The sequence below is a fragment of the Nycticebus coucang genome, chromosome 9 (assembly GCF_027406575.1).
Source record: "Nycticebus coucang isolate mNycCou1 chromosome 9, mNycCou1.pri, whole genome shotgun sequence".
Taxonomy (NCBI): domain Eukaryota; kingdom Metazoa; phylum Chordata; class Mammalia; order Primates; family Lorisidae; genus Nycticebus; species Nycticebus coucang.
The window spans coordinates 42807607-42823567 of NC_069788.1; the positions used below are offsets into that span (position 1 = coordinate 42807607).

The 15961-nt window shown below is 49.8% G+C and overlaps 1 protein-coding gene across 4 annotated transcripts in view; it reads left to right on the forward strand.

The window, feature by feature from the left end:
* CPNE5 (copine 5) overlaps positions 1–15961 on the forward strand; it is a 94546-nt gene that overhangs the window by 6611 nt on the left and 71974 nt on the right. For all 4 annotated transcript variants that reach the window (XM_053602851.1, XM_053602852.1, XM_053602853.1 and 1 more), the window contains exons 2-3: positions 11173–11213; positions 12464–12510. In XM_053602851.1, the coding sequence (XP_053458826.1) occupies positions 11173–11213; positions 12464–12510 (88 nt within the window). The remainder of the gene's footprint in view (positions 1–11172; positions 11214–12463; positions 12511–15961) is intronic.

Genomic DNA, 15961 nt, shown 5'->3' on the forward strand with positions numbered 1-15961 from the left:
CCATTCACCATTTGTAGGTCAGAAGTCCAGGCACAGCATGAACTAACTGGCTTCTCTGCTCAGGGTCTCAGGAGGCTGTAATCAAGGTGTCAGCAGGCTGTGACCTCATCTAAGGCTCAGGGTCTCTTCCAAGATCACTGGGTTTTGGCAGAATTCAATATCTTGTGGCTATAAGATTAAATTCCTGTTTTCTTGCTGGCTGTTAGATCAGAGTGACTCTCAGATCCTATAGGCCACCCCAGGTCCTAGCCATGTGGCCCCTTCACACGGCAGCTTGTTTTTTCAAAGCCAGTAGAATAATCTTTCCCCAGAATTTCATGTAAAGTAACTGTAATCACAGGGGTAAGCACCTGATCAGCACCAGGTCCCACCCACATTCAAGGGCAGAGGATTATACAGGTATGTACATTGAGGGGCCAGAATCTTGAAGGCCATTTTATGTTTCTGCCTACCACAATTATTATACCTTTTAAGCCCCACAAAGACACTATGAAATTTCATTTCATTTCATCTTTTTCATTTTTGCTAATGAGGAAATTGAGGCTCAGCGAGGTTAAGGGTCCTGCCTAAGTTTATACAGCTAGTACACTTTTGTAGAGGGTCCAAATCCAGCTCCCTCAGACTTCAAGCCTTGAGGGCTTCTTGGGGTTGGGGGTTGATATCTCCATGGGGATCATGGTAGAGGCCTGGGTGCTATGATAGGTGTGACTGAGAGAGGTAGGTGGTTTCTCACCCCAGGGAGGGAAGAGGTCTTCTTTGCTAAGGGATGCCTATGGTTCTGAGAGGCAAACCCTGATCTGGGGAAACCTCCAGGGAGCAGAAACCAGAGAGAGAGAGAGAGAGAGAGAGAGGGTCACAGGATGGAAGCTAGCCTTCCATGACATCCAGACCATATTATGGTAGCTTGCCAAACCTCTCCCAGCTCTCAGGCCTCCCTGCTCAGACTCAAGGTCATCACTAGGGATGACCTACCTTTAGGAATTAAGGATAGGGAGGAGGCAGGGGAATGAGACAGGAGGAGGCACAGAGAGGAGTTGGGTTGGGTTAGGAACGCTTTGATTGTAGATAACAGAAAGTCTGATTGATAGTGGATTCAAACCTAAAATACATTTATTTTTCTCAGATCACCATGAATCTGGAAGTGGACTGTCTCATGACTGGTTTCTTAGCTCATTTTTCCATTAAGGACCCAGCTATCTTTGTGCTGTGCTATCATCTAAATCAGTGATTTTCAGCCAGCGTGCTGTGAGTGGATCTTAGGTGTGCTGCGAAACTGTTAAAGATCATTATTTAAGGCTAGACACCTGTAGCTCAAGTGGCTCGGGCACCAGCCACATATGCCAGAGTTGGAGGATTTGAATCCAGCCTGGACCGCCAAACAGCAATGACAACTACAACCGAAAAATAGCCAGGCGTTGTGGTGGGTGCCTATAATCCCAGCTACTTGGGAGGCTGAGGCAAGAGAATCGCTTAAGCCCAAGAGTTTGAGGTTGCTGTGAGCAGTGACACCATGGCACTCTACTGAAGGTGACATAGTGAGACTGTCTCAAAAAAATATATATATATTTAAATTATTTTTGAAGGAAGTTCAAAGCACACTAAATATATCCTTTTTTTTTACCCTTTTTTTTTTTGTTGTTTTGATCAAAATAATTTAAGTGAGCTGAAGAAGTTTAACTATAGGTTCAGGTGTGCTGTGAGATAAGAAAAGTTTGAAGGGCGGCACCTGTGGCTCAGTCGGTAAGGCGCCGGCCCCATATACCGAGGGTGGAGGGTTCAAACCCAGCCCCGGCCAAACTGCAACCAAAAAATAGCCGGGTGTTGTGGCGGGCGCCTGTAGTCCCAGCTACTCGGGAGGCTGAGGCAAGAGAATCGCTTAAGCCCAGGAGTTGGAGGTTGCTGTGAGCTGTGTGAGGCCACGGCACTCTACCGAGGGCCATAGAGTGAGACTCTGTCTCTACAAAAAAGAGAAGTTTGAAAAACATGATCTAAATGATAGGACTCATTGGTGCAAAATGGCTGCCTCTGCTTCAGGCATCACAATTATATCCAAAGACAGGAAGCTAAATGTAGAGCCAAAAATTTCCGTTTAAAAGTTCTATTTGAAAAACACACAATCCCTCCCAAAATCTTGCAACAAACTTCCATTTCTATTTTGGTGGCCAAAGCTGGGTCCCAGGTCCACCCTTATTCTAGGGCCAGGGACCTATGTTTCCTTACTTCAGGAGTCTTTATCAGATCTGAACTAATGTGGATTCTGTTAGCAGGAAGAGAATGGGGAATATTTGCTATGTAGATGGGCAGCCATGGCAGTGTCACAAGAAGGCTTTCCAAATGTTCCCATAGGCCACTTGAGCTCCTAGGGCTAAAAGGGGTCTACAGTTTGGCATCTCTGAGGACTAGTTCCTCAGATTTTCCTGTGGTCAGTGGATAGAGTTAGATGGTGGGGGACTAAGTTTCTAAGTGCAGCTTGCCTGGACCCCTGACCACTTCTCTTTCTGCTAGTTTGCCAGCCAAGAAATAAAGGCTTAGTGTAATTTCACATTACTGTAAATTGCTTCCATCCCCTAACACCCTTTCTACTGGCCTCACACGGTACCTAAAGGTCCCTAGAGAAGAGCTTTGTGCTCTTAGGTATGGAAGAAACCTGGCAGGACACTGGAAGTCAATGCAGTTTCTGGCTTTCTTCTCGGAGATCTCAGCCAGGTCATTTGAGTTCTCCAACTTCAGTCTCTGTCTGTAAAATGGTGGAAAATACTGGTCCTAGCCACATCCTCTAGGATTGTTATGAAGACAAAAGAGATTAAATATGTGAAATTCTATATAAACTGCAACATGCTAAGATTAATCATAACAGGTACCAGTAACTGAGCACTAGTGACCCATTTATTCATTTGATAATTGGTACTGATCTTCATTTGCTATTGAGAGTCTTGCCAGGCACAATTCTAAGTGCTGGGGATATAATGATGAAGAAGACAGGCAAACTCTTCCTTCATAGAACTCACATGAAGCAGAGATGGAATATAAACAAATGTGCACAGTTTTTTTTTTTTTTATGAAGCAAATAATGATAGGGGTAAGTGCTCTGAAAATAAGTTTGTGGCTAGGCCAGGCATGGTGGCTCACGCCTGTAATCCTAGCACTATGGGAGGCCAAGGTAGGTGGATTGCTTGAGCTCAGGAATTTGAGACCAGCCTGAACAAGAGGGAGACCTCGTCTCTACTAAAAAACTAGCCAGGCGATGTGGTGGGCACCTGTAGGTCCTAGGTACTTGGGAGGCTGAGGCAAGAGGATCACTTAAGCTTAAGAGTTTGAGATTGCTGTGAGCTACAATGATGCCAAGGCACTCTACCCAGGGGCGACAGAGTGAGACTCTGTCTCAAAAAAAAAAAAAAAAAAAGTAAGGAAACTAGCCGGGTGTTGTGGCAGGTGCCTGTAGTTCCAGCTACTCAGGAGGCTGAGACAAAAGGATTGCTTGAACCCAGGAGCTTGAGGTTGCTGTGAGCTATAATGCCATGACATTCTACCCAGGGCTACAGGGCTCTGTCTCAAAAAAAGTAAATGAAGTTTGTGGCTGTTGGGGAAGTTTAGACAGGACAGGCAGGTGACATTTGAGCTGAGATAAAGGAAGATCTGGAGGAAAGGTAATTAGGAAGCGAGAACAAGTGCAAAGAAAAGACCTTGGGATGCTTGTGAAATTGCAGGGAGACCAGTGTGGCTGGGGCAGAGTGAGAGATGGGGGAGCAGAGGAGGATGAGGTCAGAGAGAAACGGGGTGTGTGTGTGGAGATCATGGCCTGTGGGCCGTGCTAAGGAGTTTAATTTATTATTTTAACAGCAGTTGGGCAGAAGGTGTTAAAATAGGAATTCTGATTGACCTTTAAAGAAAATTTCCTGATTGCTGTGAAGAGAGTGGATCAGTAAGGGAGTGGGGACATGAGGCACTGAAGCACGTTGCCAGGCAGAAGACCACTGCAGGAGGCAGCCTACAAGTGAGAGACCATGGTGGCAGGGGGAAGAGTGGACAGTTCGGGGAGGTGTTTTGAAGGAGAAACCTTTAAAACTTGACGGATGGGGGCGGCGCCTGTGGCTCAGTCGGTAGGGCCCCGGCCCCATATACCGAGGGTGGCGGTTTCAAACCCGGCCCCGGCCAAACTGCAACCAAAAAATAGCCGGGCGTTGTGGCGGGCGCCTGTAGTCCCAGCTACTCAGGAGGCTGAGGCAAGAGAATCGCTTAAGCCCAGGAGTTGGAGGTTGCTGTGAGCTGTGTGAGGCCACTGCACTCTACGGAGGGCCATAAAGTGAGACTCTGTCTCTACAAAAAAAGAAAACTTGATGGATGGGACAGGACGGGGCACAAGGGAGTGAGAAAAATGAGCACACTTTCCACAGTTTTGTTTTAAGCTACTGGCTTCACAACAACTCCACAAGGCAGGTGCGTGACCTCGTGCACAGATGAGGAAGCTGAGTCGAGGTGGCTTGACCAGGGTCATGGAGTTTTACCATGTGGCTGTGTGTGGGGATTCCAACTTGGATGCTTCCAAGGTCGGAGCTCATGCTCTCTTCCCTTGGCCATGCAGTATGGGAGGGACACTTATTACGGTAATTAATAATAATAATGCAAATAGCCCCAGGAAGGAGTGCTCCTTAAGCAAAATGAAAATTGCTTTTTAGACCTGGGTGAGGTTGCTTGGCAGGGAGACAGTGCACATGGGATCCGAAAGGGGAGAGAGGTGAGTGCCAGGGGCTGGGTGCCAAGGGTCCTCTCCTCCCCAGCACCCTCCTGCTTTGCTCCAGTGTCTTTTGCCTTTAGGTTGGAGAGCTGGGTGGGAGGAGATGGGAAACCCTCCAGTTCTCCTCTTCAGTCGTTCGTTTGTGAGCAGCTCTGAGCAGCTGGGGGCAGGATCCAGGGCAGTGAGGACATCAGGGGGCACTGCTGGCCCAGATGGAATTTTGGGAGACCCTAGGTTTTGGTAATGTAGGCGCTCCCCTTGGCACCTCCAGATGAGCTTCAGAGTTCAGAACTTAGCACACTTCCTGACAAGCCTGATGACACTGGCACATCTTTTAAACCTTGCCTGTGGCATGGCAGTGACATCTACCTCCTGGGATTGATATGTAGGGTAAATAGGGTGTTGCAGGTTAAATACCTCGCAGAGGACTGAGCACCAATTGTATCATCCCTCTCCCACCCCACTTGCCAGATACTTGGTGTTGAATTGCTCCACAGAGAAATACAGTGATACTGGCAGTTTCCTTAAGTCCTGGGGTCTCTGTGGGACCATCAGGATACATGTTTCTACCTGACCTTGGCTTACTGGCCCCAGTCTCCCCTCAAGGAAGGCTCTACTATGTATAGCCAGATGGGTAGTGGTGGGCCAGGGTGTGTAGGTGTTCAGGTCCTGCCATAGGCAGGCCTTATGGAGCAGGGCAGGGAGAATGTGGGGCACTCCTAAAAAGCCATCTTTAGTCTCTACAGGCCTTTAGTGAGCACTTGTTGTATGCCAGGCACTGAATTGCAGCTTAGGGTGTGCCAGCCACTGTTCTCACTGTTTTGTATGCATGAACTCTATTAATCTCCGAAAACTCCTATTATTACTATTATTACTCCTTCTTCACAGATAGGGATACTGAATCACAGAGAAGTTAAATGACTTGCCCAAGGCTATATAGCCGATGAGGGGCAGAGCTGGGTGTTGGGCCCAGAAATGAAGCTCCAAGCTGTGCTCTCAGCATCCCTATCTTACACCCTAGGTTGGAGGGATGATTAGGGTGGGTTGTTGGAAAGAAGATAAACCATCTTTTCTTAACCTTTTAGCCTCATGAATATCTTTGGGAATCTGGTAAAAGTTCTCCAAAAGAGTGTATCCATATATATGTAACAATTTGTCATATTTTGCTCACAGTTTCAGAAGATCCATGACCCCCATTAAGGACCCTGGTCCAGGAAAACGTGTTTCTTTCTGTGTTGCAGCCAGAGTCTTTGCTGAGTGCATTGATGCAGCATTTATGGGTTTTGCTTAAAGACAACCAGGAATGTGTGATGATCAGTTCACCCAGCATCTCAGCTCAAGAACAAATGTGCGTCCCCACTCAGACTGGGGGACTTGAGGACAGGGTTGTTCTTCCCCTCAGACTGGGGCTCCCTGAGGTCGAGGCTGTGTCTCCCCCTCAAATTGGGCTCCCTGAGGACAGGGCTGTGTCTTCCCTCAGACTGGAGCACCCTGAAGACAAGGCCACGTCTTCTTGAAACTGGGGTCCCCCAAGGACAAGGCCATGTCTTCATCTCACACTGAAACATCCCAGATTCTACCCATACCTTTCTTAAGCCTCTCAGATGGGAGGTGTCAACTAAGGGCTCTCCTGCAGCATCTGCTGGGGGCTATCGTTTCTCCTTCCAGTGCTTTCTGCCCTGGCTGGGCCTCGGAGGCTTCTGGCCTCGCAGCCCAGTGATGACCATTTCTTTGCTGCCACTGAATTGGAAATGATTCCTTGAGGGTGAACAGGAAGAAAGGGGCCCTTGGCTCTATTTCCCCATCCCTGATTTAAGGAACAGAAGAAGGCACGCTCCAGGCTGCTGTGCCGACAGCGGAAGAGTTGTATGCTCTTTTGGGGAAAAAATACAATTTGCTGGATGGAAAAAAATTTTCTCTTTGAGCTCTCCAAAGACAGAAATTTGAGGAAAAGCACTTGTGGTCAGATCTCATCTGTGCCATCATGGCTTGGGCAATTCTTTGGGACAGAAAACCTGGCCTCCTGCCCCAGGCTGCTTCAGGGTATGTGCCTGCGGGCAGGTAACTCACTGCGCCAAAGGCTGGGAGTCCTCAGTGGTTCAGAAGGTGGATCGCTGGGAAGGCGCTTTACCTTGAAGAGCCTGAAGTGCTGCACTGGGTATGTTGTTATCACCTTTGACTTTGCAGTGGAGGAAGCTGAGGCCCAAAGGTGTCTCGACATGTGATATTTGGACAGTCACTATCGGAGACACATGGCAGGGGACAGGTGAACACCTGTTCAAAGATGGCTTGAAAATGAGGCCGTGCTCCAAATCTACAAAACCAGGTTCTGGGAATGGGGTCCAAGAACCTGCCTTTTTACTTCTGGGATCAGGGTGAGCCCCAGGAAGTTGGGCCGGTTGTTCATGGTGTGATGCCATCATTTCAAGGCCAAGGGGGGAGGCCCAGTAGGCCCTGAGCTCTCTGTCAGGACAGGAAGTTGGGTTGAGGGCTGGACAGGGGTAAGTGTGGACAAGGTGAAGGACCAGAGAAGGGGTAGGGTGCAGGGATGTAAGTGAGGGACAGAGAGTCCTCAAAGCTGAGATGGTGGAAGGAAAAGACAGGCAGGCTGAGGAGGGGCTGGAGGGTGCTCTCGGCCAGTGGGAGGGAGTCAACAGGCACTTCAGAAGGGAGCACCAGACCAGCAAGGGTGGATATGGCTTGTGCTGCCCTCGTCACCAGGAGCAACTACCAGGAGAGTGACCGCTCTGCTAAGACCAGAGCGACAGTGACTGCTCTGTCTGACAAGCCTGACTAGGTTCCTTATGCTCCACATATCTGATCTCCACAGTTGCCCTGAACTATTTTTAGCCCCATTTTACAGATAGGGAAACTGAGGCACAAGGCAGGCAAGCCACCTGCCCAGAGATGAGAGGTGAACCTAGCTTGTCTGACTGCAGAGTCCATGCACTTAACCATCACATGCTACAGCTAAGAGGAAGCAGGCTGTCTCTGATTGTGACCACGAACCACTCAGGCAGAGAGACAAGAGCTTTGCTTTCACATCTGGCCATTCCTTTTGTTCTTTCTTCATCCAACTTTCTAAGCCATGACTCTGAGTCAGGTGCTAGGCTGGCCTGTGGCAGAGTGGGGAGTCTGGAGGAGCACACTGCCAGTGGGAGAGACAGATGCACCCATAATTTTGCAGCCCAGAGTGTGTTGAGTACCATAACAGGGTCGTGTTAGTGAAAGGATTGCATGCGTCAGGCCAGAGAGAGCCCAGGAGAGAAGAGAGGAAATGGTTGTCAGTCAGTGTCAAGGAATGGCAAAATCAAGGAGGAAGGATGGAAATGGTCTGGAAGGATGATGAGAATAATTTCAGCAGAAAGGAGTAGAGAGGGTTTGTATTAACCCAATCATTTGGATGCTGATTGCCAGGGTAATCCCTGTCCCAGGACTCAATCTGGGTCCTTAGTCCAGCTGTGTGCTTCTGGCCCAGCTGGGAACTGGGCAGTGTACAAACACACACACACGGCTGAAATTCCAGGGTCTCACTCTCTTTCTCAGTAGCCCAGACATGATTAAAGCAGAGTTCTAGACTGAAACTTGGAGGAGACCCAGACCCTGGAGGAGTCAATTGCTATCTCTCTGAGTCTCACATTGTTGATTTGTAAAGGAGTTGGAAAAGGTGACTTCTGAGGCCTTTCCAGCTTGAATATTCTAGGAGCTTATGTAATTACTGAATTTCATTATAGAATTCAAAGATAACCACCAGCACTTGCTTTAGTAGAGAACACCCCACCCCCTTTATTACTTTACAGCTCTTCAGTGGGCCTCGTGTTCCACCACTGTAGTGTCATCATTGATGTTAAGGCATTTTGTCCGTTGTTTAAATCAATATAGATGTTTCTGACACCCAACCTATCACACTTCAAGGTAAGAAGGTCAGGTAGGTAGAAGCCAGCCACCTTGGCTTTAGCGACTTCATTTAAATGTATCATCATGGCTCGGCACCTATAGCTCAGCGGCTAGGGTGTCAGCCACATACACCGGAGCTGGTGGGTTTGAATCCAGACCAGGTCAGCCAAACAACAATGACAAGTACAACAAAAAAATAGTCAGGGATTGTGGCGGGCACCTGTAGTCCCAGCTACTTGGGAGGCTGGGGCAAGAGACTCGCTTAAGCCCACGAGTTTGAGGTTGCTGTGAGCTGTGACGCCACAGCACTCTATCCCAAGCTATAGCTTGAGACTCTGTCTCAAAAAAAAAAAAAGTGTCATTGTATATGTAGCCCCTGCTCCCTACTTTTCACAGTCACCCAGTTTATCAGTTCATCCAATGCTCATTGCAGTGGACTGGGAGGTTTATCAGATGGTTTCCAAAGTAACAGCTGCTGGGAGCAGATCTGGTCTGGTGGGGGCTAGCAGAGGGGTGGCATGCCTAGGGGGTCCAGGAAAGCTAGCTGAGGGAGGCTGACTTTGGGGAGAGGCCCCTGGATGTGGAGACAGCTGGGGAAGGGAGAGAGACGAGATTTCCAGGAGCTGGATTTCTGCAGTCCATCTGAAACCCCCTTTCAGGGGCATTGCTGAGAATCTGCTCAGAGACTGGAACTATGGTGACTTGTGAACATGATCTGAGGCCTCCTCACACATCAAAAGACACCATGTGTTGGCACCAGGCTGCCGCATCTGTCTGTCAGTTGGTCCTCAGCTCCACCTCAGGGTGGGGGCATGGGCTGTGGAGTTGACTATGGGTCAGATTGCCCGACAGGCTGTCTCTGCTGAAGGCTTTGGTGATGTGACTCAGGGTATGGCCTCCTTTGACCTTGCTGGCTCTAACACTGCTTGCTGTAGGGCATAGCTGCTCCCTGCCCCGCCCTGAACCTCTATTTCCTCTTCATCAAGGAGAGGGTGGAACATGATCCTGAGGGCTTCATCCAGCTCTGATGTCTGGAGTGTTGATTGTTTCTCTTCTCTGGGGAAAGCGGTTCAAGGGGCACAGGGTACCATGAGTGGGAGAGGGTTGTGGGATTGAAGGGGAAGGTGACAAGACCACTTGGGACTTCTGAGAGGAAGGTGGGACAAGGCTAAGCTGGTTGGGAAGAGTTAGGACTTTAGGGCTTTAAAGGTAGGGAGTCAGTAGCTGCCAGCAGGAAGGGCTCCTGGGAGCTCCTTTAGGTACAGGGAAGGGAACACTGAGCCAGCCTGGGATGCCTTAATGAGCAGGTTTCCTGGTAGGCCCCTGGGGTGCAGTTGACGGGAACCTTTGGGAGACCGTGCAAGGTGGGGCTGTCCCCTGGGAGGAGTGAGACAGCTGGGTGGTTATTCCCCCAGCTCTGCCCTTCTTTGGTTGGGTGCTACCCCTGGGAGCATGAAGTTTTTAGCACTTGCAGTCAGCCTGCCAGAGAAAGCCCTCTGGAGGAAGCACATGCAGCAGGAAACCATGGTGTGCGCAGGAACTATGAGGGCTGGGGAGACATGGGCAGGGCAGCTGCAGCCTTCAAGGCTGCCACTACTGGCTCCATTGTACAGATGGAGGCTCAGGGAGGTCGAATCACTTCCTGGCCTGAGCCTGAGTTTCTGCCCGGCTGAGCTGCTTCCAAGTTGCTTCCTGATGGCATGAGAGCAGTGTGGAATGAGAGATGCCAGATAAGTAGGACATAACCTGCCTGCTCTTCCTACGTCTTTACTTCCACATCTGTAAGATGGGACAATACCAACCTTGCACAGCAACGTGAAAATTGAGAGCTAATATTTGCCTAACCCATCTTGGGGGTCCAGTGAGTGGGAGCGGTTATTGCTCGGAGGCAGGGCAGGTGGGGCTTAACCCCTGTTCAGAGACCTTTCTGTCTTCAAATGTCATGTTAATCATCTTGCTGCAGTGCCTGCCAGTCAGATCTTGGGGCCATGTGTTAGATTTGGCCTTGACCACAAAAGGACCCTGTTCAAATGGGTCTGCTTCCCCTGGGAGGTATAATTCATTAATCCATTAGCATAGATGGGACCATTGAATAAACTGGCTGCAAGTAGAGTGAATGGGAGACTAGATGGATAAGTTTTGATTGCTTTATTTTATTATATATTTTTGAGAGTTGGAGAAGTAATCAAAGAGTTTCTAGAAAGGGCTAAAACATTAAGCAGTTTAGGATTTGAGAGTGACCGAAAATAAGCAGCTATGGGATCTAGGGCACCAGGGTACCTACCCAGGATATGGTGATGGTGTGGGTGGGTGGGAGGGAGCCCCTCACACAGTAGAGAGGTGGGGCTGAAGAGCCTTCAGGACCCGCCCAGTGCCTGGCTTATAATGGAATTTAATAGAAGTTTGGGGAAGGAGCCCCTTCTCTTCCTGTTTTGCCTGAGGCCAGACCAGAGGCAGCCTCTACTCTCAGTAACAGCGCAAATCTCCTGAGGTTGACTGCTGCCCTCCTTGCTAACCCCTTTTCTCTCCCCCTCTTTCAGGAACCTCTTGGACAAAGATATGTTTTCCAAGTCTGACCCACGTAAGTCCTGCTCTGACAATAAACACTAATAATAATAGCAACACTGTTATGACTAATCACAGCTGGAACACTTAGCGGAACACTTATTGAGTGCTAACTATGTGCCAGGCTCTCTGTTTCAAGAGTGGCAAGCCCGTTTAATATTCACCAATAGTGTCTGGAGAAACAGAACTGGGGCGTGACCCTTCCAGGCCACAACAGAGAGGGTTGGAGGGGTTAGGGTATCTGGGGCCAGAGGTCGCAGTCACAGGGAAACTCATCCATTTAAGAGCTCTGATTGCCTGTGGCTCAGTCGGTAAGGCGCCGGCCCCATATACCGAGGGTGGCGGGTTCAAACCCGGCCCCGGCTGAACTGCAACCAAAAAATAGCTGGGTGTTGTGGCGGGCGCCTGTAGTCCCAGCTACTCGGGAGGCTGAGGCAAGAGAATCGCTTAAGCCCAGGAGTTGGAGGTTGCTGTGAGCTGTGTGATGCCATGGCACTCTACCAAGGGCCATAAAGTGAGACTCTGTCTCTACAAAAAAAAAAAAGAGCTCTGATTGGGGGACACTATTATTAGAGGGACTTTACCCAGCAAATGCAAGCAGTGTAACCTGGCTCTTTGTACCCTCAATGATTCCCCAACAATCAATAAAAAACAAAACAAAAAAAAAAACTATGATTGGCTGTGGTCTGTGGGATGATCACTTATTTTGGAGTCCAGGGTTGTAGCCATCAGCAGTACTGCCCAAGTATGTGACCTTGGACAGGTCTTTGGCCTCCTCTGAGCCCCAGTTTCCCCATCAGTAAAGTGGGGCTGATGATAACAATAAGCCTCATGAGATTGCTTTGGGCTGTAAAGGAACAATGTGGATTTCCAATCCTGTCCCTGTCACATCCCTGCCATCCTGTCCTCCATCATGCCTGTCTACTTGACTCACACCTTAGACCCTTGCTCTGGCCTAGAAGCAAATGGCCTTTGAAACTCTTCCCAAAGGTTGTCTTTCTGGACACACTTGTGCTTATCTCTCAGCCCACTACTCTCCAATTAGTGCATCTAGAACTCTTAAGGGCCGCGTTTGGAGTCAGACTAATAGACCCACTTAGCAAGACTCCAGCCACTCAGGAGACACTTCCACACCTCCCCAGACCCAACTCTGTTACCCAGGCTGGAGGTTCGGAGGCACCTGCCCATCCAGGACCCTCCCTATCTGGGACCTCTACTGTCTTCCTGGCTTGGGGTATTAACCCATTTTTTCTCCTTTCCTCCCAGTGTGCGTCATGTATACTCAAGGGATGGAGAATAAGCAGTGGCGGGAGGTAGGTACAGTCCCTTGCCCACACCAGAAACACCAGTCTCCCTGATTGTCCACCTGTCCAACTGTCTGTCTGTCTCTAACTCTGGACCTATCCCGGGCATATTTCTAACTTTAGGATCTAAGCCCCCCTGAAGGCTACAAAGATGTGAAAAGGGTAGATAATGTTCCTAGTATTCCAGGAAAAGAATGAAGGTGGAACCGATGGTGTCTGCTCTCAGGAAGCCTAAATCTGAGAGGGAGACAAGGCCCTGTCCTGGGGAGCCACAGTCTGAGGGGAGACAGGCCCTGTCCTTGGGGAGCCCCAGTCTGAGGGACACAAGGCCTTGTCCCTGGGGAGCCCCAGTCTGAGGGACACAAGGCCCTGTCCCTGGGGAGCCCCAGTCTGAGGGACACAAGGTCCTGTCCCCGGGGAGCCCCAGTCTGAGGGACACAAGGCCCTGTCCCTGGGGAGCCCCAGTCTGAGGGACACAAGGTTCTGTCCCTGGGGAGCCCCAGTCTGAGGGATATAAGACACTGTCCCTGGGGAGCCCCAGTCTGAGGGACACAAGGCCCTATCCCTGGGGAGCCCCAGTCTGAGGAGAAAACACAGCCCTGCTCAACCCCAGTCTTGGGGGATTCAGAGAGAGCCCAGCTCCTTATCTGGTGAGGCATTAGTACCCTCTAGCTCCTTGCTCTGTCCACAGGAGCCTTTCTTCACATTATTTCTGACTAATGGGAACACGGCTTCATTTAGGGGATTTCCCTGCTCAGAAACTGTCAATGATTTCCCTTTTGCCTTGAATTAAGTCCCATCTCCTTAGCCTGGCCTCCAAGACCCCCATATCTCAGCTTGGCCTCCTTTTCCAGCCCTGTCTCATTCCTCTTTACTCCCACTCCGTGTGCCTTTTGTCCCTTGTGATAGAGAATGTGAGTAAGGGCAGACTTAAAGGACCCACTCCCAGGCGGTGCCTGTGGCTTAGTGGGTAGGACACCGGCCCCATATACTGAGGGTGGCGGGTTCAAACCCAGCCTCGTCCAAACTGCAACAAAAATTAGCCAGGTGTTGTGGTGGGCACCTGCAATCCTAGGTACTGGGAGGCTGAGGCAAGAGAATCGCTTAAGCCCAAGAGTTTGAAGTTGCTGTGAGCTGTGACACCATGCACTCTTCTAAGGGTGACGGAGTCTCAAAAAAAAAAACAAAAACAAAAAAGGGCCCACTCCCAAGAGTCACAGAGCCATTTGTAGGTAAATGGGGTCTCCTAGGGTGGGTGGTCTCCCCACCCTGCAGCCAGAGGGATCCTGTGAAAACTGAAGTCAAATTCTGTCCATCCTCTGCTCATAGCCCTAAGTAGCTCCCATTTTGCAAAACCATAGTCCCTCTGATGCTCTCTGGAGCCCCATATAATGAGACTTCCTTTCCCTGCTGTCATTCTAGCCTCAGGGCTTTTTTACTGGCTGTTCCTTCTAACTGGAATACTCTCTTCCCACATGTCCATGTGACTCCTCCACACTGTCCCGAGATCTTGACAGATGTCCTCCTGTGGAGGCCTCCCCTGGCCACCCAATCTAACATTCCAACTTCTCCAGCTCTTCTTCCTCCCCTTCCCTGCTTTTATTTTCTCTGTATCGACTTTTCACCATCTATCATGCTCTGGTTTATTTACTTATATTGTTCATCCTGTGTCAGCTCCACAGGACATGAAAAGAGATTTTCCTCTGCTTTTTACTGCTACATTCTGAGCACTGAAAACAGTGCCCAGCACACAGTAAATGTCTAAAGGGAGCTGGGCATACAGAGACTGACAAGGACGCGGTGGATGCTGTTGCACACTCACCTCTGCCTTGTGCCTTCCTGGCTGAGCTCCCTTGGGACAGTTTTCCGGTCCCATGAAGAAAATGGGGGAACTTCCTTGGGATGAGAGGTCCTGGTAGTCCCTGGCTCCTGTTTGAATAACAACAGGAGCTGTCTCTCCTTTCTTTTGGAGAAGAGGGTCTGGCTGAACAAAGACAAGGTAGAAGTCTGGAGGGAGGATTGTTGTTTCCTTCCCCGGCAAGGAGGTGGGGTGAGCACGCTGGGTCTCAGAGCTACAGCTTCTTTCCTGTGGCCTTCAGCTGCCTGAGCTGCCTGAAGATTGAACTTGGGCCTGGTGACAGAAGAGGTGCAAGAACGAGGTCAGAAGGGATTTGCTGGGGACTATGGCCCCATTGGCCTTGGCAGCCCCACCCTGTGCCCATCTCCACCCACACTGAGGGGAAGCTGTGGGCCCCAGATGGAGACCTGTGTGGGGTCTCCAGAGAGAGGGAAGCCCCAATAGCCAAGAGGATGGAGGCAGCTCTCAAAAGCAGAAGGACACAGGCCTGTGCCCAGGGTCCAGGGAAAGGGGAAGGAAGGATGATGGTGCACAAAATGATCAATGGTGGGAGCCCATGGCGCTGGTGGGGACTCCCAGATGACATGAGAATAGCCAGTAACCCATCAGTAACTCAGAGTTCATTAACAAACCTCTTTTCCATGTGTTGGGCCTGGCTGGAACATCCCCTGCCCTGCTCCAACCCCACCTCCCCTGACTTGGTAGGACAAAGAAGCTGAAGTGGGGTGAATTTCATCCATAAAGCATGTGAGAAACATTTCCACAGGGGCTCCGTGAAAGTTTACTTTTTCACCCTCTCCAAGATTCTAAAACAATTAATGCATAAACCAGATTGCTAGGGGAACGTTTAGCCTACTTAAGTGAACTAATTACTTTTGAGGCCTTTTGGCTGCGCTTCATAGAAACCAGGAATGTGCTGATGTCTTAGTGATTCATTAAGGGAAGTCTGGAAGGGCCTCTTCAGAAGGGCACTGCTTGGCGAGCTGTTTGATTGCATTCTATCTTTGAGGCTTGTCTCCATTTGGTTCAGGGTCCCTGATTGTGCAGGTTGCATCTTGTTACTGCAGTTACCTGCAGGGTGGAGAGGAGGGAAGATAGTGGACTGGATGTGGACACTCCTGTGCTTGGCTCCCGGCTCCAGCCCTCCCTGGAGTTGGGGCCTACAGCAAGTTACTTGACCTCTCTGCACCTGTTTCCACATCTGTCATCTGGGGGTTACTACTAATTTATAGGCCTGTGGTGAGAGAGAAACAAGAAGTGCCTGGGAGCAATGAATGCTCAGTGGCTATCGTTCAGTGTAGGGCACCATCCAATGTTTGGGGCCTTACTGGTCACTCCCCCATTTCAGTCAGTATTTGCAGTGGTGAGCATTTATGAAGTGCCTGGCTGGAGAATAAGGGGAGATAGTCAGAGGAACAGAGATTCACCGAAACTGAGAGTCAGAACAAGAGGGTGTGCAGCCCGGAAGGGAAGATGCAGGTGTGAAAATAATCCTAACAGGAAATAGTGAGAAGGGTGGAATAAAATGGGAGTTCAAGAAAGGGAGAGTTACAGCCAAAAGGCCATATTCAGCTAAAGCATTTTGACAGGTCATTGGATTTT